The sequence below is a fragment of the Microtus pennsylvanicus genome, chromosome 13 (genome assembly GCF_037038515.1).
Source record: "Microtus pennsylvanicus isolate mMicPen1 chromosome 13, mMicPen1.hap1, whole genome shotgun sequence".
Taxonomy (NCBI): domain Eukaryota; kingdom Metazoa; phylum Chordata; class Mammalia; order Rodentia; family Cricetidae; genus Microtus; species Microtus pennsylvanicus.
Window position 1 is genome coordinate 54631098 of NC_134591.1, and position 27328 is coordinate 54658425.

The window sequence follows — 27328 nt, forward strand, 5'->3', positions numbered from 1 at the left end:
TACACATACCTGAGCACACACAAATACAGACACAGGCATGCATGAACAGCACGCGCCCAAGCTCACCAGTTTGAAAACTTAGTCATTTAAAAATACTTGCTGATCTTGCAGATTTGGAGCCCAGCATGCAAGTCAGGCTCACAAGTGCCCGCAACTCTAACTCCAAAGAATCTGATGCCCTCTTGTGGACTTGAGGGTGCCTCCCATATGTGGCATAGTCACAGATGAACACACACACACACACACCCAATACAGAGTTTCTCTGTGTAGGTGCATAAATCTTTGTAAAAAATCAGCTGTGCCTGCCTTTAATCCCAGGACTTGGGAAACAGAGGAAGGCTGATCTCTCAGAGTCTGGGCCAGCCAGAGCTGTGATAGTGAGATCTTGTCCCCAAAACAACCAAACAAAACCAGAAACAACCAAAAAAGTAAATCCCACCACTCAGAAGACTGAAGGAGGTGGACCGCTATGAGTTAGAGGCCAGTCTAGTGTACAACACAGCAAGAACTTGTTTCCAAAAAAAAGGAACACCCTCCCCAAATGCAGAAAAGGCAGAACAGGAAAGATGGTTTGGTGTTTAGAGCACTTGCCATTCCTGCAGAGGAGTTGGGTGTGATTTCTAGCACCCACATGATGGCTGACAACTGCCTGTAATTCCAGTTTTAAGGGATCTGACAACTTCTTCAGGCCTCTGAGGGCACTGAATTCACTGGTACACACACAGACTTGCAGATAAAAACACCCACACACATAAAAGCAAATAAATACATATATTTTTAAAGTGAATCAAGCAGGTGATATAGCTTAGTTGGTAACACACTCGCCTACTGTATATGAGGCCAAGTTCTGTTCCCAGTTCTGAAAACAATGAAATATTACACAACTATAATCTTGAGCACCGAGGCTGAGGAAGGAAGGTCATCTGAAGTCTGAGGCTAGCCTGGACTACAAAGTGAACTTGAAGCTATCTACAGTGTACGTCCCTTCATAAAACAAACACAAATGTATTTCCTATGTGTATTTCCAATGGTGAAGTGACGAGGAATCTTCATATTATCTAATATATTATATAAATATTTATTTTAAAAATGAGGAAATTTATGAGGTTGAAAGGATGGCTCAGTGGTTAAGAGCACCAGCTTTCTGCCAGAAAACTCAGGTTCAATTCCCAGCACCCACGTGGCACTCACAAAGCTACAGTTCCATGGGATCCAACACTCTCATACAGACATGCATGCAGGAAAAACACTAATGCACATAAAATAAACTTTTTTTAAAGGGAATTTTAGTTTATGTACAGTAGGAAAAACAATTTGGGACAGATTTATGTATTAAACAAGAATTTTAAACAGTGTCCACTTTGATTTGGGTATTTAAAACTCCAAAAGAAAACTGAAGAACTAAGGAAAGATCACATCCTAACGATGGCTATTGAAGCACTGGTCTTTGTGGCCTCTTTTAATTTCCCTACAAAATTAAGCTAAATAAAATATCTTGGTCTTTTCCCATGTGCAGGGACACAACTCTGTAACACATGACATACAAGACCAGGGTATGTCCGGGAGAACAGCCATGTAAATACTCCACCATAGCAAAATGTTCAGTATACAAAGTTTAAGTTCAAATAAATAAAAAAAAGTAAAAAAAAAAAGCTAGAAATTTAAAAAAAAAAACAAAGTTTAAGTTCAGAAATGCTGGTGCAGGCAAAGGCTAACCTACAACAGAAAATGTGTTAAATGTCAGGATTAACTGCCTGCCTTTATTTCTAAAGCAGGAGAGTAACGACACGCTGTTGTGCACAGTGTTCAAAATGGCCCCTTCTCACTTGCTGGGCGACTCTACCAGCACTGCTGGGCACCCACAGTGCCCACACTCCTGTTCCCACTCTTTGACATCCCTACCCATCCCCAAACTGTGTGCAGCTGGGATTAATGACACAGCTTCTAAGAATGAGGGCATGGTGAATGTTGCATGGTTTTTGTTCTAAATTATTATTAGGATTTTTAAATGTCTTTGAAGAAAATTTCCTCAGAATAAAAAAATATTCTAAATGATAGAGCTATGTAGTTCACATTGCAAATACTATCTTTTTTTTTTTTTTTTTTTGGTTTTTTCGAGACAGGGTTTCTCTGTGGCTTTGGAGCCTGTCCTGAAACTAGCTCTTGTAGACCAGGCTGGTCTCGAACTCAGAGATCCGCCTGCCTCTGCCTCCCGAGTGCTGGGATTAAAGGCGTGCGCCACCACCGCCTGGCGCAAATACTATCTTTCTTGATAACAAATTCAAGAGTGACATTTTCTAGGAATAAACTTAGAGTATGTGCTAGAAAAGCCATGTGACTTCGAGACAGGGTTTCTCTGTGTAGCCCTGGCTGTCCTGGAACTTGTTCTGTAGGCCAGGCTGACCTCATACTCAGAGATCTGCCTGCCTGTGCCTCCCAAGAGCTGGGATTAAAGGCGTGCGCCACACCACTGCCCAGGTGTTATGCGACTGTTAATTATGGTTATTTCAACCCTTTATGTATTTTTTAATCTTGCTATCCCTCTTATCAAAAATGTCGCTTAGACTTTGCCTTTTGAAATGGGTTCTCACTATGTAGGCAGGCTTTTCTCAAGCTCACGGCCACCCTTTCCTCAGACACCCAAATTCTGGTATGACAGCTGTGAGTCACGACTCCAGCCTTAAAAAATACTTCCCAAAACAAGAACAAAAGGCTCTCCATCTTAAACACACAAAAGCCCTGAGCATAACAAAATAACCTTTCCTTTCCTTTCCTTTTTTTTTTTTTTTTTTTTTTGGTTTTTTGAGACAGGGTTTCTCTGTGGCAAAATAACCTTTCTTGTACAGATGATCTGAGATTAAGTTTTTCTTAAACTTGCTGTTTTGTGCGGTGATTATATCTAATTTCAGTCTAGCTCCACCCCACAAAAAGGAGGAAAAGTTTTTTGTTTGTAATTAGATTCTATTTCTCTTTGAATTGCTTAGAAGAAGCTTTTAAATAAAGTGTTAAGTAAACAAGATTTTCTTTCTTTTTTGGCATAGACAAAAAAGGAAATCCCTATTAATCCCTTCCTGCTTCCAGAGAACAGCATTAATCCTAGAGCCAGCTACAGACAATTTCATGCGAACAGTGGCTGAGTGAAGAAGTGGGGGGAGACCACTATAAAATAAAAGTTGTGTCAGGAACACTAAAAAATTGAGGGAGGAGGCTGGGGGGTGGTTTAGTGTGTGAGGTGCTTGATGTCCAAGAATGGAGACCTGAATTTGGATCCGCAGCACCCATAAAAAGGCTGGGTATGGTGGTGAACACTAAGCATCCCAGTACTAGGAAGCTGGAGACAGCAGGGGCCCTGAGGCTTGCTGGCTAGTCCAGGCAGCCCAAGCAGAAAGTGGGTTTACTGAGAGAAAGCCCTCTGAGCACATGGACATAAACACACATGCAAATAGGAAAAAGGCCGAAGTTGGGTATGGGTGTAATGTCTCTAATTGTAATCCTAGCACTTGGGAGGCAGAGGCAGTAGAAGTGCCTTATATTTGGGGCTAGCCTGGGCTACAGAATAAGATCCTATCACAAATAACCCAAAGGGGGAAAACAAGGAAAAACTCCACAGTAAATGTATGGGTTTACGATTGAAAATACTTAGAGGGACCACGAGGGGTGCACCCACCCACTGAGACAGTGGAGCTGATCTACTGGGAGCTCACCAAGGCCAGCTGGACTGTGACTGAAAAAGCATGGGATAAAACTGGACTCTCTGAACATGGCGAACAATGAGGGCTGATGAGAAGCCAAGGACAATGGCACGGGGTTTTGATCCTACGCAATGTGCTGGCTTTGTGGGAGCCTAGCCAGTTTGGATGTTCACCTTCCTAGATATGGACAGAGGGGGGAGGACCTAGGACTTACCACAGGGCAGGGAACCCTGACTGCTCTTTGGACTGGAGAGGGAGGGGGAGAGGAGTGGGAGGAGTGGGAGAAGGGTGGGAGGAGGGGGAGGGAAATGGGAGGCTGGGAGGAGGTGGAAACTTGTTTTTTTTTTCTTCCTTTTCTCAATAAAAAAAAAGAAAAGAAAATACTTAGAATCTTGGGTCATACAAACATGAGGACCTGAGCTGGAATTCCCCAAACTCATACAAGGCAGACATAACAGAGTATTAGTCTGCAGTTCTAGGGCTTCTATTCCAAGACGCCAGGAAGAGATAGGAGAATTCCTATACATTTCCAGGCCAGTCAGCCTGACATATGCAGCAGCAAACAGCAGAGATCTGTCTCAGACAAAGTGCAAGGTGAAAACCTATGCCCAAGACTGCCTTCTAATCTCCACAGGCCTGACATAGCCAGTGGCTACACATACAGAAACATCTCTCCCCTAACAGACACATATACCACAGAATCTATAAAATTCTATATAGGATTTTATTAACTTTTGAAATCAAAGTCTATTTATAGCCAGGCATGATGGCAAATGCCTTTAATTCTAGCACTTACAAGACAGAGGCAGGAGGATCTCTACGAGTTTGAAGCCACCATGGTCTACACAGTGAATTTCAGAACAGCCAGGGCTTACCACTAATCAGATGCTCACTGAGAAGACACATGTAATTTAGCAGTTTCCTGCCTATCAAGTTTATCCTTCTGGTCTAAGTAATCTAATACAATTAGAATTAAGGGGTTATGGATATATTTGTTTCTATCTTTTAATAACTAAGCAATCAGAGGCAAACAAAATACAAAGAAAATTAAATAAAAAATGCAGTGTCAGCAACATGTACCAAGGTTGCAAATTAAATTGGCACTCAAAGAGATTTCCTTTTCTAATGCTAATTTTAGCTACACTCCTAGGTAATCTGATCTTTTCATTAATGGGTTTCCAAATAAGAACAAGTTAGCAGAGAAGATATTAATAAAAGTTAAGGGAAAATAATATAATGTCTATCTATTCCATATTGACATAATGTTGTCTCCAAGGAAGAAGACATCTATGGAAACAGGACAACCAAGAGGAAGGAGCACCTGACCTTTCCTTGACTACATTAAACCAACTGCATTTTTAGTTAAATCACTTCATTAGTAATCAAGATTTTATTTACATGCTAAGACTTAAATCTGACACAAACCCTAAATACTACGCCATGCACTAACAAAGTATATACAAACTAAGCGTACTTACCAAGAACAATACACACTGGCCGTTTGCAGCTGCTGGGTAAGGTAAGTTGTACAAAGAATGAACGCTGTGTTATCCTGACCCTCGGACTCCAGATTACATATGATGTCTAGTACTTCCTTACAGTCCACCTTTGCAATCTATCAAAAACAAGATAACCAAGTTAAAAAGAAAATGGTGATTTTTTTTTTCTGTAAAATTTGTTAGGTAAAAGGGAAACTTTTCTATTTTTGGTAATTTCTTTGACAACTGGCAGACAAGTGTTAGAGGCACAGTAACTACTTTACTGACTAATATCTGAGCAGTATGGCACGAACACTTTATTTGTCGAATTACTAAGATGAGAAAGAAACAGGCATTTGGAAGGAAGCTCCACTCTGTTGTCATTAATATGGACTTAAACACTCTGCAGTCTTACAGTATTCATGAGCACTGCTACCACATAAGTGAGCCACATTATACATACCAGCTGTCATTTTCATCCTCTCCCCTCAAACTCCCAGTCCTGGGCACACTCAACCATCACCCCACAACTGAGCTACGCCCCCCCCCATTTTTTAGTAGGAATAAGTATGTCTACTGAATACACTGAAAGGGGCAGAAGGTTGGAGAGTAACAAGAGCACTTCCCTCCGCTCCTCCTTTTGAAATAGGTCTCATTAAGTTGCCCCAAAAAGGCCTCAAACTCATCATCCTAAAGCTCCTTAGCAGTCCACCGCTGCATCCTGTCTTGTCTCTTCCTCATGAACTCCTCATCCTAACTTTATTCAGGCTACACTGCAGGTAAGACACTCACGGAGTGACCTGTTTAGTGTTCTGTCTTTCTGTGAGTCAACTGCCCCAAATACTACAAACCTTTATTTCCAGAGTTCTGAAATCAGATCCTCTTTTAAAATGTTATTTATTATTGGTGTGCACATGTGCACGCACATCTATATAAGCACATCATCACTCAAGTGGAAGTTTGGGGACAACTCTCCAGAGCATGTTCCCCTCCACCAACTTGTGGGATCCAGGATCATACTCAGGTTGTCAGGCCTACATACACGAATCTCTATGTGTTGAGCTATCTTGCTGGCCCTCTGAAAAAGTTAGTCTTATTCATTCCCGCCTTCAGTCCCCTCCCCCCAACCCAATCTGTTTTCATGTTTGTTTTTTGATAGGGTCTCATCATGCAGCTTTGACAGACTTGAATCCACAGAGAGCCACCAGCTTCTGCCTCACAAAGTGCTAGGTTTAAAGGCGTGCACCACCAACCATACCCAGCTTTGCTCCAAGAGCTGTACCAGTTCAGACTTTTGGCCCTAAATCTCACATGGCTGGGATTACAAGATTGTGCCACCATGCTTGTTTTGTTTTTTTTTTAATTAATTAATTTATTAAAAATTTCCACCTCCTCCCCTCTCATTCTCCCCCCTCCAGTCCTAAGAGTTGTTTTTTAAATGGGTTCCAAATGGTTTTCATTCTTGTACAGCAAGCATTTTACCAATTCAGTTGTTTCTACAACCTTCTTTTTAAAAGCTTTTTTATTTTTGATACAACCTGTAGCCCAGGTTGGCCCGGAATTCACTATGTAGCCCAGGCTAACTTGAATAAACAGCTTCCCAAGTACTGGGATTATCCGCATGAACCATCTAGGTGGAATCTTTTCTTTAAAATCAATCAATCAATCAATCAATCAATCAATCAATCTATCAATCTATCAACCAACCTACCTACCTACCTACCTACCTACCTATCTATCTTATTATGTATACAGTATTCTCGGTATTCTGTCTGCATGTATGCCTGCAGGCCAGAAGAGGGCACCAGATCTCATTACAGATGGTTGTGAGCCACCATGTGGTTGCAGGGAACTGAACTCAGGACCTTCAGAAGAGCAGGCTCTTAACCACTGAGCCATCTCTCCAGCCCCCTAGGTGGATTCTCAAAAATTATGTTTGGCTCTGCAGTGAATCCTCCAGTCCAATGAAAGAACAGCCATAGAAGACAACCCACAGAAGTGAGCCTAGAAGTGAAGTACAGACATGTATCAAGCCCTAGGAAAACGCCTCTTCAAAACTGCTTAGGGCTGGGGACACAGCCCCGTGGTAGCTCAATTACCTAGCAGGCACGAGGCCCTGGGTTAAAAACTATTTAGAGAAACTCTACTTATAAAACATTAAATAGGTAAGTCTTCAATTCTTCACAACTTTTTTATCTTAGTGTATTTCTTGATTATACTTATTTCCCCATATGACCATATGGAAAAAATATAAGTATTAAGATTGCAATTTTAGCTGGGCAATGGGAGCAAACCTTTAATCCCAGCACTTAGGAGGCAGAGCAGTGGAAATCCCGAAAGACTGTAATTTTAAAGTTAGGAGTAGTGGTGGCTCATGCCTTTAATCTGATCAGTTGGCTCTCTATGAGTTCAAGGCCAGCCTGATCAACACAGCTTTTAAAGCCAGCCACGGTGCCACAGTTAAGACCTTGTCTCAAAAAAATTAAACAGAATTTTATAGACACACATACATATTTTTAAACATTTTCTATCAACTCCTTGTTCTGTTTTTGTTTTAATTTAATTTATATTTAATCTAAAGCTATACCTAGAATTTCTATGCTCCTGTTTACTTTTCTACTCCCAAACTGAATTCCCACTGGGTCCCGTTTAAAGTATTTGCTGTTTATCATTTATACTAGTGACAGTGCCATTTCCCAACAGGGCTAGTTAGCCTGCTGAGTAAATTAGATCCTGTTTACATTTCCTTGTCTCCATCAAGAGAAGAGGTAAGTAACTGCTACTGTGCCTAACAACCACAACACTCAGGAAATATGCAGTTAATTTACAGATCGACACTGAGCTACTACTTTTCCCAGGACCTCTGTTGGTAGGGCTTCTGTTTCTTTAAAAGTAATATAAGTATTTCACATTTGAAACATTGTCCTTGCAACGATTTGCCCTTTTAATAATGAAAAAATATAGATAGACTTGACCTTCGTTATTTTCATTGAAAAATCCATTCACACACAAATGGTGGAATGAGAAAATGGACTCCCGAAGTTGTCTTCTGACCTCTACACTGCGTACCAAGGAACATGCCAGGCACACAAATGCATATGTGCACACGCTTGCGCGCACAAAAATAAATATGTAAATAAATACATGTAATCTAATAAATTTTAATTAGGGACTGGAGAGATATACTAGCAGTTGAGAGCATAAGCTGCTCTTTCAGAATGCCCAAGTTCATCTCCCAGTACCTACATGGTGGCTCACAATCATTGTTAACTCCAGTTCCAGAGTGTGACAGTCTTTTCTGACCTCCACAAGCACTGACATGCATGTGGGACACATACATGCATGCAGTCACAGCACTCATTTAAAAATATACATAAAAAATCTAAAAAACATTTTCATTAGTACCAATGACGACAACTCATTTAATTCTATACAAATGGTTTCAACCTTGAACTCCAGATTCCAAAGTATTGTTTTTTAGACCTTCAATTTCTAATTTGCCTAACTATGTACCAGCAATGAATTTTGGCTTTCACATAACTCAGTCAATTAATCTTAATTGTGTTTGGCAAAATGGTCCCCAGCAGAGGTTTCTCATTACACACACCCATTACTAGGATACCCACAGGTGCCAACATACAAAGAACTTTTATTCCCAGCTGTTGCTCAGGTTAATTTAACTCTTCTCCTGAAAGCTGAAAAAGTAAAAACTATGCTGTATTAGAACATATGCTGACTAAAAACACCAATTACTGAACATGCAGCAAGTCATCATTAGTTTCCAAACTAAAGGCTCTTTATAATTCTACTGTTGACTGCAAAATAAAGCATCACTAGATAAAAAAAATCAGAGCTTCTTTTAAAATAATTTTGTGTGACAATAAATTTAACAAATTAGTCCACATTACAAGAAATACTTAAAACTATTTATCTGCATATTTGCTTAGTATGTATGAAACCCTTGGATCCAATTCTCAATGTTAAAGAGGGGCAGGGAGAGACACTGCTATTCTCTATCTACCTATTGAATATATATCATACAGTAGAAAAAAAATCACCAAGGAGCCAGCTGAACTACCTTTTAATTTGACTTCAGACTATCATTAGCATAATACCTGTAGGGCTTTGGGGACATTACCACATTGGCTTCAATTTCATCACTGGCAGAGTATAGAGGACTAATTGTAGTCATGGAGACTGTCATCTGATGGTGGTGACAAATATCAGTATTTTAGGAGTCTATAAATGTTTTTGGAAAAGGGGGACAAACAATAATTGCAGCCTTTAGCAAACAAGTTTCTGCTGTAAGCATCCTACCACTGTAGCACAAAAGCAGCTAGAGACAGGCAAGAGCTAAGAGTAACTGCATCAAAAAAACTCAAAAACTGAGGTGGAAATGTTGGTGCATGCCTATAGTAATTGTATTTAGGAGGCCGAGAAACGAGAGTTTGAAGTCAGCCTAGATTACACAGAATGTTCAACGCTATCTGAGGTAAGCAAACACAAAACAGATACAATCACATGCCATATAAAGTTTAATCAGACTGCATATGATAGTATCTGCTAAATAGCCTATGTGGGTGGGTAGTAGGTTAATGCTGTCCCGATTATGTAACTGCACTGCAATGCTGGCACAAAGATGAAACTGCCTAATGACACATTTTTCATACATATCCTTTCATCAAGCAGTCTGCCAATCCAGATACACTGTAGAGCAGCAGCAAACCTGTTTCCCACAGCAGTTCCCGGCAAACTCAGCAACTAGCAAAAGGAACCAATTAAGTAATTCCAGGAAAAATCTCATTTACTTACTTGGTTTGAGGAGCTTAGCACAGCAGTTATAACCTAGTTCCTTAATTTGTTATTAGTAAACTAGGAAAGATCACAGATCAAACGAAGCTGACAGCTACAAGGTTCAACTGCGGCACCATTACAACAGCCACCCACAGCTCTGACTCTTCCTGCACCTTCCTGGCTTCTCCACTCCTCTGTCATCTCAGCAGCACAGGGCCAGCACCCTCATATCTCAAGCTTTATGTGCCTCTTTTGGGTATATGCAGGCATATGGAAGGCTAGAGAACAATCCTCCAGTGTCACTCACTCATCAAGTACCACCTTTTTTCTGCGACTGGTTCTAGCCTGGCCTGGGACTTGCCCTGGCTGACCAACAAATTCCAGGAGTCCACCTATCTCCACTTCCTCAGTGCAAGGATTGTAAGCGTGCACTAACATCCATGTGATGGGTAGTGACGCTATTACGAAGTGTGGCCTTGTTGGAGGAAGTGTGCCATTGGGCTTTGGGGTTTCAGATACTCAATCCAGGCCCAATGTCTCCCTCTCTTCCTGTTGCCTGTGGATCCAGATGTAGAACACTTGGCTCCTCCAGCACCATGTCTGCTGTGTGTTACCATGTTTCCCACCATGATGACAACGGACTAACCCTCTGAAACTATAAGCCAGCCCAATTAAATGTTTTCTTTATTAAGAGTCGCCAAGGTGTCTCTAAACAGCAATAAAAATCCTAAGGCAAACATTTAAAAAGACAAAAAACTGTGTTCTGAAGACTGAATTCACATCCTCAGCACGTCACCAAATCAATCACTTCCCCAGCTGTATCCCTAATCTAAGGAGTGTGTCTTTTTAAGAAGGTCACACCGGTCTCAACTCCAGAGTGCTAGGATTATAGGTGTGCACTACCACATACTATTATTCTGAGTATCTTGAAGTCATATCTGTATATTACCCCCTAGTTCTGCCCTGTGGGTGCTGTTGTTTTTCACAATCTCTTGTCATAACCCTAATACACTACTCTTTCAGTAAACTTCCCCTAAAATATCACGATAGCTACCATAACTTGTTTAAACCTCATCCAACCTAAGCTTAAACCATTAATTTCTGAAGACCTGCTTTCCCCAAACCAACAGATCTTATTTCTCACAAGACCTTAGCACACATGCTCTGGCTTACACAGGTGTTTTCTATTGAGTTCCTGAAAGCACAAGTTAATTGCTATGTCTTAGTACCAGCCAGCTATTCTTAACACAGCTATCCACCAATCTACCCTTACTTCAAGGTCCAACTCAGGCAGCAGTTTTGTTAAGAGTTCTTAAATGGCATTTACACGGATAGTTTCCATACCTACTTTTGTTCTGCGCACAGCAGTAGCCTAATAGTTAGCATCTGGCAAACATGCTATATCTTCTTCTGCATTTGCCAATGCTTAATACAATGCTAGAATCAAAGTAGGTTTAAATTATGATCAAGGTTAAAGAAATGTTATAGAACGAGAAGGAATCAAATCTAAGGTTAGACTTTTTGCTACTGTTTCTGAGTTCTTCTGGCAAGTTTCAAATATAGAGATTAATGGCTGTTTCTTAATTTTATGTTTCCTGAACACAAAATATTCCAGTTAATATCAGGTCCTGAACTTATCCAATAGTGTAAACAAACACACACACACAAACACACACGCAAACAATTGTATTTTTAAAAAGAAATGCAGATGAACTCAGACGAGGTCAATTATCTCTATGTATATGGCAATATTACCCTTTCCTCTATTTCCTTAAGACAGTTTCTTGTTATATAGCCCAAACTGGCATCTTGTCTTCTTAATAGTACTGCATGCTAGATCCAAAGAATTCTTTATTATATAGAGTCTATATTTGTTGTGTCTATGGTATGTCAGAATTGATTCATTAAATGTGTCCACATACAGGTCGGAGAACAACTTTGGGTGTCATGCTCATGAGTACGACCAACCTCTTTTGAGACTGGGTCTCTCATGGCTCAGCAACTCACCAATTAGGCTATACATACATATATGTATGTATATGTATATATATATGAGCTGGTCATGCTCAAATGTGTAAGTTCATGCACGCATGCACGCATACACACACACACACACACACGTGCACGCGCGTGTGAGCGCTCGCGGACAAATAAATTCTTCAAAAACATTTTAAAGATTGGGGGGCAGGGAGGCCCATACAACACAGCACTTAAAAAAAGTCAGCACCTTAAAAGTTGTAGTGGGAAGTACGAAAAGACAGATGGTGTTGAAGTAGTTAGGCCTTTGATTTCTTTATGACCATAATGCCCAATTAATTAAAACATGTAAAAAGTCATTGCGACAATCTTCATTTAGGAAAACTATATTCAGGTGCCCACAGCACCAAACAGCTGTTACATGTTTGTATGCCATCTGGGACAGTCTAGGGAACCACAGCCCAAAACAACGATGACCAACACTTTCTCACTATCCACATACTACACACCAGACAATCTTCCCAGATATAAGAGACTATGAAATAGGTTAATAGGTTACACTGCCCCCACTGGGATATTGCTAAGCAACATCCCAGGATAAAGAGCATGTAAATGCTAACAGTAACAACAAAGACCAGAAGTCGGTAGGAAGGTTGATGGGAGTCAGGATGGAAGGACAGGCTATGGGAGTCAGTCCTGTAAGAAACACTTAAAATTTCAACAACGTGGTTGAAAAGCTTCTCCCAACAGGGCCATAAGACATGAGTCACTGATGTGGGAGTTCCCTCTGTATGCTAGGGAAATGTTTTATTACCATTGTTTAATAAAGAAGCTGCTTTGGCCTATGGCAGGGCAGAATATAACAAGATGGGAAAACCAAGCAGAGATAGAAGAGGAAAGAAGACAGCGTCAGGCAGACACCATGTAGCTGCTCAAGAAGCAAGACATAACGAACTACGAGATGATGTGGGATGTGTTGCTTTTAAAGGTTGGTGAATAAAGCTGTTTTGGCCAATGGCTTAGCAGAGTAAAGTCAGGCGGGAAATGTGAGCAGAGATAGAGAGTAGGTGGAGCTGAGGACTTGCCATGTAGCTACTGAAGGAGAAATATGTCAGAACATTACCAGTAAGCCACAGCCTTGTGGCGATATACAGATTAATAGAAATACGTTAATTTAAGATGTTAAGAGCTAGCTAGGAATGCCCTAAGCCACTGGCCAAACAGTGTAGTAATGAATACAGTTTCTGTGTGACTGATTATTCAGTTCTGGACAGCAGGGAAACAGAAATGGGTCTTGGATTACAAGTCACAGGTCAGTTTAGCCACTTCAGATAACTACTGACCCAGGCACTGGTACAGGAGTCAAACAAAGAGAAGCTGGTTTGACAGCACCACATTATAGCAGGTATTTACTGAAAATGGAGTAGAAGAGGGAATACGGGGTATGAACTTTATTTAAAATTTCTTTGTAATTTGTGTGTGTGCAGTCTAGAGCACATGTGGAGATTAGAAGACAATTTTTATGAGTTGGTTCTCTCTTCCCACCATAGTATTAGGTAGGCAAGTGCCTCTGCCCACCAGCCATCTGGTGGACCATCTGAGCAGTCTCTCGGGCATTGCCTCATATAGCACCGTGATGGGTATTATGGGACAAGAAGGTAAACCATGCAGGGTGACTTGCAAGCTCTATGGCAAGATGACATTGGCTTGCTTTTAAACTGGAGAGACAAGGTAGCTTAAGAGCAGTGAACATTAAGTTGTGCAAGATAGTCAGAAAAACAGACCATGGCCATCAAATAGAATAAAGGTTTCTGGATTTATTATGAGGAAAATGGAAAATTATTGGATGGTTCTAAGCAGAAAATTGCCTTACCTAAATGCTTAAGAAATTTTTCTGGCTACTTCTGCATAATAAAATGCAGAGGCTATGAGTGAAACTGCACACAACAGTTCAGAATTTCTGATACTCATCCTTGCCTCTCCAATTCCCACATGTATCTGAAATGAACTATCAGATACAGATCAACAAGATCAATAAATATATTATTATTGTTATTATTACTATTATACAGGCTCTCGTGCATACCAAGCTGTCCTCAAACCTGTTGAAGAAGAGAATGATCTTAAATCTATCTTTCTGCCTCAGCCTCACCCTAGCGAGGGGATAACAGGTGTGTACCACTATGGCTGGTTTTGTGGTACTCACTACTAAACCAAAGGCTTCATGCTAGGTGAACATGATACAAACTGAACTACACTCTAAGTCCCATCACCTTATATTTTCAATATAGTACTACTAACAGTACCCCTAACTTGGTTTAAACTCCAGCATTATTAACTAGTTTAACTTTATAGTATCCAACATATTTCTTAATTCAAACTTCCCTTTCCTTATCAACAAAAGGGAGCTTTGTCAGAGAGGTGAAATTTGATAAAGTATACAGCATGCCTCATCTACAAGGAGCTATGTATTCATTGAGTCTTTTCACCTTCAATATGGAGAGCCTCCATATATAAATGAAAGACAACTAACTTCACTCACTGGTTTACTTCTAGCTATACTGAGAATCAGTCCAGAGGCCTTGGTCAATATTAGGCAAATGCTTAACACTGAAATATACTTTCTCCCTTTTCCGATCTAAAAGCAAGCTCAAGACAAGTTATGGTGACATGCCTCTGCAATCCCCTCACTAGGGATGTGGAGGCCAGAGTATTGTGAACTGGTGGCCAGGATGAGCTACAATGAGTTGCAAAGACCAGCCTGGGCAACAGTAATAACCTGTCTCAAAACTCAAACTAAACTAAAGCTCAGAAAATCATAAAGGCAATCAAGGTCCTAATAGTATTATCAGAAACTTAGTTATGGGCATGTTAGATCTGAGATACTAATTATATAAGCTGGAATGGTAATGAGGGCTAGGTTTAGAGAAGACTATGGTAGAGAAAAGACATTTGGGATTCAGATCACAGTTGGTATCTAAAACCTTTAGACTACATGGGACCATAAAAGAAGTTCAGAAAAAAGAGAAGACTCAACAGGGTACTGCAGCACTTAACCAAGGGAAAGCACAGCCAAACTGAGAAGGCACAATCACTAAGAGTCAGGAAGTCAAAGTGTATGGACCTCAAGAAGACAAGTAAAAACCCTAGGAGTAAAAGTCAAGGTGACAGGCAGGCGGTGGCAGTGTACACCTTTGATCCCAGCACTTGGGAGGCAGAGGCAGGCAGATCTCTGTGAGTTCAAGGTCAGCCTGGTCTACAAGAACTAGTTCCAGAACAGGCTCCAAAGCTAGAGAAACCCTGTCTCGAAAACCAAAACAAACCAAAGTCAAGGAGATAGACTAGTGAAGGGACGGGGGGGACCTCAAAAAGCACCACTGATTCATTCAGTGATGTGACTGGCTGGGACTCAAATGTCATATTAGACTGTTATAGTCAGGGCTGCAAGTGGTAGCCCGTGTCTTTAATCCTAGTACTGGGGAGGCAGAGGCAGGTGGATCTTTGTTGAACTCCAAGTTGGCAGGGGCTACATAGAGAGATCCTGTTTCAAAAAGGGAAATGGAAAAGTCATAGCTGGATGGGGTAGCAGGAGAATCACAAGTTCAAGGCGCGGGAGAGGTGGTACTAGGGAATATAGCTAGTTCAATTGGTAGAGTGTTTGCCTAGCATATACAAAGCCCTGTGTCTGACCTCCATCAGTACTGAGTAAAACTGGGTTTGGTAGAACACACCTGTGACCCTAGCACTGAAGCTGGAGGCAGGAGGACCAAGAGTTCAAGGCCAACCCAGGCTATATGAAACTTAGTCAGGGAGACTAGGGGTGAAGAGATTGAGAAAGAATGAACACGAATGTCCTAAGAGGAGAAAAACATTCCAGAGTGAATTCACACTGAAAATATAAGGTGATGGGACTTAGAGTGTAGTTCAGTTTGTATCATGTTCGCCTAGCATGAAGCCTTTGGTTTAGTAGTGAGTACCACAAAACCAGCCATAGTGGTACATACCTGTTATCCCCTCGCTAGGGTGAGGCTGAGTAAGCCAGGCAAGAAATTAGAATGTCACTGTAAGAGGAAGTGGGCACAAAAGAATTCTAATAGAATAGTGAAGAACTATCGGATTATCCACCAGGACGGCGAAGAGTGGATGAGCTCTGGTACACAAGAAGTTAGTCCGAAGAAGTATTCTATCTCTAATAATAAAAGAGGTGTGTATTCATAGTCACAGAGATGAACAGACATTCAGAAGGCGCTTACAGAAAATCTCTTCAAAGTACCTCAGTTTCTACAGAACAGGAGAAGCTCCTCTCCAACAGGTTTCAGAGAGAGAGATTTCCTAAGACAGTGAGGTAGTAAGCAGACTGCGGTACATATAGTAAGTACAACAGATGGAAAGGGAAATTAGGAGGCAGGCTTTTCTCAACCTGGCTGACCCTGTGGGTGCTGGTAAATCTAACAGAGGAGGTAAAGACTGAAGGTAGTCAGATACAATTAAGGACAAGAACAACAGAGGACATGAGGAGTATACGCCACAAACAGCAACTGACTACCAAGAAGCAGAGTATGGAGAGGATCGTATGATGGGGATGAGGCAGGGTGAAAACGTGAACAATACATTCTGGCTGGTGCTGGCAAAGTCCATAGAATAAAGAGAATGAAGCAAAGAGAACAGGAGAGAGATAAAATTTTTAAATTTAGGAACTATTAGAGAATCTGATCTTTGAGATACCTACATTTATCAAGCAACTTTAGGGGCTGAAGAGATGGTTCAAAGGTTAAGAACAATGGCTGCTCTTCAAGAGGATTGGGGTTCAATTCTGAGCATCCACATGACAACCCACAACTGTCTGTAACCCTACTTCCAGGGGACCCAACACCCTCACAACAAGGCACATAAAATTAGGAAGGAAGGAAGGAAGGAAGGAAGGAAGGAAGGAAGGAAGGAAGGAAGGAAGGAAGGAAGAACCTAACTAACTAACTAACTTACTTTAGGACAGGGCTGGCAGCTGGCTCAGCAGGGAAAGGCACCTGCCACACAATCCTATGATCTGAGCTCCCTGGAACCCAGGTGAAGGAAAGAACGCCTAAATTGGCACCCACATGAGTGTCATGGCATAAATGCTCACAAAAATACATCACACATGCACAATTATAAACAAAAAAAGATGCTTCAGTGTAGAAGTAAGAATTCATGGGTCAAATCTGACCTGGCAGCAGAGTAAAGGCAGACAATGGAGTAAAGCCTAAGCATTCCTATTTTTTTTTCTGTGTGATTTATTAAAAATTTGGAGAGAACTAATTATAAATTATCTAAGAAAACTGATTCAGATTCATTAAAAATGATGCAACATAAAATAGCTTTTAAAGACTCAACCATGTATATTTACATTGTTCCATGGTATCCTGTTTGACCAGTTAATTATTATTAAAGCACAATTCACAGAATTGAATTTAGAATTCTGCATTTGTGTGTCATAGAGGTAAACACACAAACTGCTAAACTGAAACTAAGTCCCACTCTCCTTGGATTATTTCTTGACCTATTATTTATTAATTGCCCAAATTCAGTAAGATTAGTACTGTAAGAAGAAAAGCTGTTTTCACATCTAAAGATTCCAGAATAGACCATCACTCAAACACCTGTAAACATTTGTACATTGAGTCCCCTTCTATAAAAAACCACCTACACCCATAACTAACTTCATATTTAATCTGAAGAACAGTTAAACATATAGCTAAAGCATGATTTTTCACAGCCTAAAAGATGAATTCTGGCTTTCACTCTGACAAGAGGAAACAAATGATGCAATGTCTGTACTTAACCTTGCATCTGTAGCAAGACCGAAGAGTTACCTAATGTACTCACCTCCTGGATAGCCTCTTCGCTGGGAAGCATGGAACATAAGCATGTGACATAGGCTTGCTGAAAACATGACACCTGGGAAAGTTCTTTAGACTCTGCACACAGTTTTGATAAAGCAGTGGCTTGGGGGATGCAGTTAGATTTCAACAAATGTTTGATTCGCATTTGTAGAAAGGAAGGTCCTTCTTGTGCAATCAATTTGTTAACTAGAAGAAAGGAAAAATGCAATAGTATGACAATATACCACATGCCAGAGTGGTGATGACACCTCTCATCTTTCTTTGTTGCTTTTGTCTTTTTTCTTCTGAGACAGTCTGATGGAGCTCAGGCTGGCCTTAAGCTCACTACACAGCTAAAGATGACCTTTGACTCCTGATTCTCCTTCCTGCCTGCCTCCACCTCCAGTTTGCCTGTTACTAAACTGGGAGTTGCTATAAGTGGGTATTTATTCTAGTCTCTAGACTCCTCTAACAGAAGCAAGAGGAAAATAAAGCTAACAATTTCTATAATTAGCTTTATTCTAAACAAACTTATTAATTAAACTTTTAATATTTTTAAATTATTTAATCATCTCCCCCCTCACTTACTAGTAAGTCCAGTAAAGAAAAGTAAAATCAACCGTAAGAGTAAATAAATTCAAGAAAATGCAATAACTGACCTATACAATATTAACAACTACCAATTGGACGAGTATGAGGTGCCAAGTTTTAAGCTAAATGTTCTCATATACCTCATTTATTCTTCACACCACCACCAAGGCAAGTAATGTCCACAGATTAAGGTTAGAAACATTAACATTCAGAGAAGTTAGGTAACTTGCCAAGGATTCCAAAGCCAGTGGTGCTGTTTCCTCTAAACCAGGCATTTCTCAAAGTGTGTTCCACCGACCAAAAGACCTGAGAGATAGTCCTAGAAAAAAAAAGGATTCCTTGGTCAAATCTTTGAACAGTCCTGCAATGACTAAACTGTTCATGTGTATTTAGTCCATTGTTTCCCAAGCTGATTTGACCAGAGAACCCTTTTGTGAATATTAGTCCTTGTAAAATACATATCCCTGGCTTAGTACACACTTTGGAAAATGCTGCTCGGAGCACTAAATTACAGCGCTCAGCCAAGACCTCAACTTCACGAAGCACTCAACAAGTCTGTGGCATTACTCAGTGTCACCTAAAGAACAGAGGCTGAAATGCAACATTCAAGCAAGCTAAAAGACAGCCTTAGGTGGTTAATCCAAGACACTGTTTCTAAAGCAAGCGAAAAGACAGCCTTAGGTGGTTAATCCAAGACACTGTTTCTCAGGCTTGAGAATGCTTTCTAAGACACCCAGGGAGCTTATTTAAATGTAGATTCTGATTTAATAGGTCTGAAGATGGCACTCTTTAGAAATATTTTGTTTTGATACAAGGTCTCACTGTATATCCCTGGCTAGCCTGGGCCCTGGGCTCAGAGATTCACTTGCCTTTGTTAAGATTAAAAGAGAGTACCATCATTTCTTTAATTTTTTTCTAACTCCCCTCTGTTGAAGTCCCCCTGGTTTTTAAATTACTTTTTAAAGGTAATTTAAAAATAAGGAAACTCACTATCTATATATGTATGAACAATGTGTATATACACACATAGCTAAAATCATTGTACAAGCCAAGCATGGTGGTGCATGCGTATAATACCAGTAGGGGAGCTGAATCAAGGCCGACACTTCCGGGAAAGCCTTCATGCACACTATAGGGCAAAGCTTTTTTTTCTTCTTTTCTTTCTTTCTTTTTCTTTTTTTGAGACAGGGCTTCATTATGCAGCCCCAGGTGGCTCAGGAGCTTGCTATGTAGACCTAGCTGGTCTTGTGCTCATAGAGATGCAGTTGCCCCAGTCTCAGATCTATACCGTATCTGAAAGTTAGAGTTGTGAGCCACCACGTATAAGCTGGGAAGCAAACCTAAGTAAGTCCTCTTTGAGAGCAACAAGTGCGCTTAACCACTGAGCCATCTCTCCAGACTGCAAAATTCGTTTTTTTTTAAAAGCAAGAAACAAACAAAATTCTCTTATTTTGACATCAGTGCTCTAGTTTCCCTCCCAGAGAAACAATTCTTTTCAACTTTTTCTGTACCTTCCAGAAATGATCCCTTTCTTGATGAACTAAATTTATGATCTAGCTTTTTCTACCCTTAGGATTAATTGCCTTACTATTGTTATCAACCGAATAGAACCTCACTATAATTCACCTTGAAGATCCCCTAACTGCTCCATTTACACGTTGTTTCTAATCTTTAGTAGTCATCAATAATGATACAATTCACAAAGATGTGCACAGGTCACTTCACCAGTGGGCGTATTAAAACAAACAAAACCAAAACAAAAAAATAAATCAAAGCCCAAAAAGTGGAATTACCAGGATGAAGGTTTTGTTCAACAGTTCTGGCCCATACGCCAAACGATTCTACAGAATTTGTACCTATATTAAACTACTTCAGAATTCCAATTCTGGAAACTTTAGATTTAGCAGGCAGAACTTGGATTTTGTTTTTGGCTTTAAAGTCTACAAAATTCAGCCCAAGTCAAAAGTCATGGAGGAAAAACATCACATTTACCCCTTAGCCTTTTCTATTTTAGAGTCATAGTCATTAAAATCCACAAAATAATTCATAACCATAGCTTTCACATCATTAGTTCTTTATTATTTTCAGTAATATTATGTCAATTATTCAAAGAACAAAACAACTACATAACGTTCTTCTGTGCTCCTCCTTTCCTCAGGGAACCACTGAGTTACTTGTCCCGACCTTGTGGCTCTTCAAAACCCTTTTCATTACTGCCCTGTCTCTTCCCATTCTGACCTAACATCAGACCCTGCGCCATCTGCCTTCCCAGGCTATGAACAGCTTATGAATCTTATACAAGGCAACACACTTGAATGTTACCTTGAAGCCCACAGCACTGCTAATTTTGCACGCTACTTTCTACTTCTTAGTACACTAAGATTTCCCTGTAAATGTAGAATAAGGGGAGGTAATGTAGGGGCAGGGTTAAAGTATAGATTTCAAAATCAACATCTGAGAATTCGGCCTGACTCTGACACAAATTCACTGACCACTCTGAAGTTCAAACTTTTCATCTACAAAATGTTGGTAAAAATTCATTTGCCTCAAAGGGATCACAGACTCATATGTGAAACAAGGGTAGCACAAATAAAGAAACAGCACAAAATCAAACATAGAATAAACATGACAACATCTGTGCTCTTCTGCTACCAAATACAATGTGATCCATACAATGCTGGGTTAACTTCTGTCTTCTCTACAGAACTAAGCACCATGAACACAGCAGTTAACCTTTATTCACGTACCTTTAAAATCACTTTTTAAAGATACTTTTAAAGATGTTTGAACCTACCTCAATTTTAACTACATGGTCTTGGACATGTGTGAGCTCTCAACTGCCTATAGATGAGATATCAACACAGAACAGGCCCTCTAAGTATCACTGTTGTTATTTCTAGGAGAAAAAAAATCGATCTACTCAATTCATTACAATGGTTAAGCAATTACTGTAACTTGTGTGTGTGTGGTGATGGTGGTGGTGGGGGAGGCTAGGTCCACTGCTTCAAGTTTGCTAGGTAAGCAGCTCTATCACTGTGCTGTATCTCCAGATCCTCCTTTCAATTTTAACACAGCTCAGTCTTAGCACTAGATGCTCTTTCTGAAGTCCCTGGTTCAATTCTCATGGAAGCTCACAACTGCCTATAACTCTAGTGCCCTCACACAGATATATATGCAGACAAAACAATACATAGAAAATTTTTTTTAAAAAAAATCATAAATAATATCCTTTAAAGGTTGGGGAGATGCTCATTGGATAAAAGCACTTGCTCTGCAGGCATGAGGACTGGCGTTTGATAGCAGCACTCACATAAAAGGTGGGCATGTGTTAGTGACCCTACCACTGAGGTTTGGAGACGGGCAGATCTCCAGAGCTCTGCTGGCCAGCCAGCACCACTGCTCTTCCAGTTTAATACCAAACCCTGCCTGTCTCAAGGCACAGATTTATCCACCAGCCTCCCTGCCTTTTAATGCTGGAATTAGTATGCTCCACCATGCCTAGCTTCTTTTCCTTTCTTAAAAAGTTACCATATTTCTTAGGAAATTTACTTGTCAATACATGTATTTGCTGAAAGGAAATCCAGGGGCTGGAAAGGCAGCTCAACAGTAAAGCATTTATCTTTTATGTCCAAGTGACATAAAAGACATATCGTTTATGCCTGGTGATGACAAATGAGGACTGTGTGCATGCTGTGGCACACATATACACAGATAAGTAAAAAAAATCATAAAAATAAAAGTGTGATTGGGAGTGTAGCTTAATAAGTAGGTAGAGCACTTGCGAATTATGGGCAAGGCCTGGGTTTACTCCCTAGCCACAGGTGCCAAGGAGGAAAATGAAAGTTATCGACAGTGTGATACTTTACCTACCTATACTTTATCATCTGAAAACAATGACATTTAAGGTTTAATTTAAAAGCAGTTGTTAAGGCTGGAGAGGTGCTCAGTGGCTAGCATACAAGAACGCTCTTCCGGAGGATCAAAGTCGATTCCCAGAATTCACTTCAGATGGTTCACAACTGGAACTCTAGCTCCGGGTGAATCCAATGACTCAGGTCTCCTTGAGCACTGTACTTACATGCACACACCCACACAGACATATCCATCTATATGTAAATTTTTCAAAAGAAAAAACTCCCCCTGAAACTTTAAAAAGCAAAATAAAAGGAGCTCTTAGCTAGGCAATGTTCTACAGGCTTGTAATTTGAACACTTGGGAGGCTGACCAAAAACCCAAGGCCTCTGGACAGTGGTGGTGCACGCCTTTAATCTCAGCACTTGGGAACCATAGGCAGGTGGATCTCTGAGTTTGAGGCTAGCCTGGTCTACAGAGTGAGTTTCAGGAAAGTCAGAGCTACAGAGAATCCTTGTCTTGAAAAACAAAAAGCAAAAAAAAAAAAAAAATTTATTGTAAAACAAAATGCTGTACTGTGCCAGTCAGCCCCAATCTCAAGCCCTTCAAAATTCCTCCCAGTCTTGACTCCAGCAGGCCACTGTGAATGGTGACAGCCTGAGAACACTTAACATTCTAGAATATATACCACCATTAAGTAGTGTATGACCTCTAACAGCTTCTTCACACTAAACGTGTTTTGCTAGTCTCCGTTTACAAAGGGAGATTTTTTTTCCAAAGAAGTCATCAAAGGACACGGCTAATAGAAAATCTGAACACCTTAGGGCTGGCAAGATGGCCTGGCGAACTGAGGCAAGACCCCCAGAGTGAAAAGGTGGAAGGAGGAACCTAGTCCAGAGAGCTGTCCTCTGAACTCCACACACATGCTACAGCCTGTGTACCCACCCAACTCTATTTCAGAGAGCGGGAAAAACCCTCATGTACGTTTCTTACTATATAAAAAGGCCTAAACAATACAAACACACTAGTCACACCTAATGCAATGTTAGCTAACTGGGATATTCTGAAATGTTGTTACCTTAGAAATCCACTTCCCTTTTACTCTCAGAAACTGCACGAGCATCATTACTCAACGTGACAGACTGAACTAGGAAACAAGTGCAAAGGCATACTCACAACACTACAAGTCTAAGGATTCTTATGGAAAAAGTTAAGGATCCAACAGGAAGCATTATTTTGTTAGAGGCAGGTTCTCCTCATGACAGGCTGGTCTCCACAGTGCCATCTAACAGAGAATCTCCATCTCAAGAGGGGACTGACTGCAGTGTGGGCCACCACACAACACACACAACTATTAGTAACTATTTTTTACTACTCAAAAGGAAACAAAATAAAACACCCCAGGCACAAAATTTAAATCCGCCAGGCGGTGCAGCTCTTGGGAGGCAGAGGCGGGTGGATCTCTGTGAGTTCAAGGACAGCCTGGTCTACAAGAGTTAGTTCCAGAACAGGCTCCAACGCTACACAGAACCAAACAAACAAACAAAACAAATCTATAACCAATTTCAGTTCTCTTAGAACCTGATATGGTTAATAAAGTTTTAAGACTTACCCTCCTCTGTTTCTACTGGCTGTTGAGAGAGAATTTTAAGAAGAACAGGGTTTTTCCATACTCCTTCTTTTGTAACATGAACCAGTATTTGTAGATTATTATTCCCAAATTCCAACAATGCATCATGTGACTCCTAAAATAAAAGCAACATATTTAAAAGAGAAGCTAATAAAAAAGCTTTGCCTTCCCAATCTAGTTAAGTATCAAAAAAGTATCTGTTTAACTCAGAATATACTTCATTGAGAGCAACTTTTGTTGCCAGTAGGTATTTGATTAATTACATTAAAGATAATTTAAAACTGTAAACTTATGTTTCTTCTAATTAATTTAAACATGTTTTATTTATTCGGGGAATAACTGTGCAAAAGAGTTCTCATGCAGGACAAAAGACAGCATAGCATTCTAAAGCTTGAACTCAGCAGGCAGGCCTGGCAGAAAAAAAGCACTCTCACCCACTGAGCTAGCCTGCCAGCAGTTTTAAAGTACAAATGTCACACTTTGAATCTATAAATCTAAAATGTCATAATTAATTAAGTTTCATACCATTAAAACAAGTGGAAGATATTTAGTCAAATGGTGGGTGATCATATGCAGAGAAGCATCCCGTGTGGTTAACCATATAGAATAAGCATCATGCTCATAATAAAAACTAACCCAAGAACAAGCTGCATGGCTATCACAGAAGCATTGTGCATTGTATGTTCAAGGTTAGCCTGGGCTAAAAAGTGAGTTCTTGTACATCCTAGATGACATGCACAGATACTATGTCAAAAAACAACACCACAAAAAAACAAAATTCCTTTTCAGACTAGAAATATAACTCAGTGTACAAGTGCTCACATAACATGAGCAAGATCACATAATCTCCAGCAAGAACATGTGTCTCAGCTGGGCACAGTGCTGCATGCCTGTAATTCCAGCACTCAGGAGGCTGGAGTAGGACTGTCACGAGGTTGTGGCCTGTTTGGGCTAAAGATTGAGTTCAAGGACAGTCCCGGCTTGGATTTCAGCTAAACCAGGGCCACAGTGTGATCATTTCACACACAAACAAACAAACCCCAAACAAAAGCAGAAATCAACATGCCAGACAGGAAAGATGACTCTGAAGGCCATTTGTATATATGAGAAGTTAGGACCACATTACAGGGTTTAAAATAGGCCAGGAATATGACAAAGAATTTTATTCTCCCCAAGGAGAAAAATACTATAATCATTTCATTTCTTAGTATGCACCCCAGAGGAAATAAGATTCCTATACTCTGAAGTGCGTTTTAAATATGCGAATCTTTATCTGCACACATATGAAACAGGTCCAAGTTACTTTGAAATGTGTGCCCAAGATAATAATAAAGTTAATAAAGGTTCTGAGTCTGAAGGTGGGTGTTACTCTGGGCAAGCTAAGTTTCCTATATGTGCCTCCTTGTTTGTAAATAGGGACTCAATCGTCACATTATAAAGTTTACTTGATTAAGGAACATAAAAGATATAAAATAAAGTGCAAAGCAGTGACCCTTAATTAGTGACAATAATTAAATGACTGATAATTATTTGATGTTTGTCTGTCTGTCTGTCTCTGTGTGTGCGTGTATGTATAAGCAGGTGTGTGCACACAGAGGTCAATGTTGTTCCTGAGGCATTTCACCAATTTCTTTTGTTCAAGAGGCCTGGAGCTTTGCCAAACAGGCTAGGCAGACATACACTCTCTAAGGGCTCTTCATTTCTGTCTCCCATCTCGCCGTTGGGAATTTAGGGCCTGGGTTCCGGGGATCCAAACTCAGGTCCTCAAGCTTGCAAGGCAGGCATTTTACTGGTTAAAGCATCTCTCCAGTTCTCAGCTTCGACCCTAATGGATCATTTGACACCTGTTGCTGGGCAAGACACTCGCCATTTTCTAATCCGTTCCCCCACAAGAGCCTGAGTGGTGCCCTGTGAGTATAATGCATGCGTAGAATGTACAGCACAAGTTTCACTGATTTAGAGATATATATTGACTGGCAAGACAGAAGGGTGTTATGAACAATCTGAATGTTTTACTTTTTGATTATAAATATATGAATATGCAATTAGCTTGTTTTGCTCTATGTTTCAAAGTTTACTTTGTTAAGAGTAAATGTCTTGGGGAACTAAGCAGAGAATTTTTCTTAATTAAACTTGACTCACCTGTAGAGACTGAAGGAATGGTACCCAGACTTCACAGGGCAGTTCACTTTCAGGCACTGAAAGCAGCAATTCAAAACAACTCCTACAATACAAATAACTATGTAAACACATAAGGAGGTTACAGCAAAAAGTTAGTACAACATGAAAGCAATATGCAATACTTTTATACTTGCTCGAACTATTTTAAATACTTATCCTCTTTAAATTTTTCTTTGAAATTGTTCTGGCTTTTCAAGTATTAAAAACAGAAAAGAAAAATATATAATGCTTTATGTTTACTTTATTATTATTTTAATAAAGTTTAGAAATATACAAACCTTCCAAAAAAGTCAGCTTGGTATGGGAAAGTTACCTATACCAAGAGACCAAAAAAACTAGGATCTGGGGATACTGTGAATTTAGTTGACATAGTGATAAAGAGAAGTTGCCTGTCACCCACATCAGTTCCCTATCACTTGCAAAGGAAGCAGAACGATCAGCAGAGTGATTTCTTCACTTCTAAAAAGGAAGCAAAAGAGTTTCTTCTCTCTACCCTAACCACTCCCCAGGCACAGAAAAGAAGGAACAGGAAGAGATTTTTTTAAAAGATTCAGAAAAACATTAAAAAAGAACAACTCAAAATATCAATCCAGCATATTTTCCTAAACCTTACAGCTTGATCACTCTGCCTGGTATCAAGTGGTAGGAAGTGGGTGGGACCTGGTAGGGAGAACAATTGGATTAAAAGCAGAATGCTAATCTTCCACAAAAGTATGATGTCCAAGATTATTCTGTAGTGAACAGAATAGAAACAGGTAGGGCTAGTACAGAAGTAACAGACTACCCTTCCTAGCACGGATCTCAGTCAACAATGCAGGGTCCAAATGAGGCAGCACCAGCCTACACCTCAACAGCTGTTGATGAAACAAGTATGTTAATGGTATAATTCTGTCTGTTATTGGGCAACCTAATATTAAAACAGCTAAATATCTATGAACTTTACTGATTTTTTTTTTGTGTTGGTAAAATTATTTTTGGTTCAAATGATGTAACTGAGATTTCACATTATCTTCTTCTCCAAAGTATATGGTGTTTCTCAAAAACACCAGTTTCCAGATCCTCAATCTATGATAATTAATTCTATGATAATTGCCAACTTGATTAGACTGAGATTCCTAGAAAATGGGCAGAGCACACCTGTAAGTGTATTTAGGGGAGTGTTTCCACAAATGATGAGCTAAGGAGAGACTTCCATTAGGTGAGCAGTACTAGTACTGTCTGCAGACTGAGGATCAGGTGGCTTAAAGGAGGATAGTGGAGTCAGCCCAGCCTGTG

General features: G+C 40.1%; 1 protein-coding gene across 1 annotated transcript in view; it reads right to left on the reverse strand.

Moving 5' to 3' along the window:
* The window catches only part of Rlf (RLF zinc finger), a 70324-nt gene that overhangs the window by 12508 nt on the left and 30488 nt on the right, over positions 1-27328 (reverse strand). Inside the window, exons 3-6 of the mRNA XM_075945047.1 lie at positions 26015-26096; positions 23855-23987; positions 17804-18006; positions 5171-5307 (exon numbers count right to left, since the gene is read on the reverse strand). Coding sequence (XP_075801162.1) covers positions 5171-5307; positions 17804-18006; positions 23855-23987; positions 26015-26096 — 555 coding nt within the window. The remainder of the gene's footprint in view (positions 1-5170; positions 5308-17803; positions 18007-23854; positions 23988-26014; positions 26097-27328) is intronic.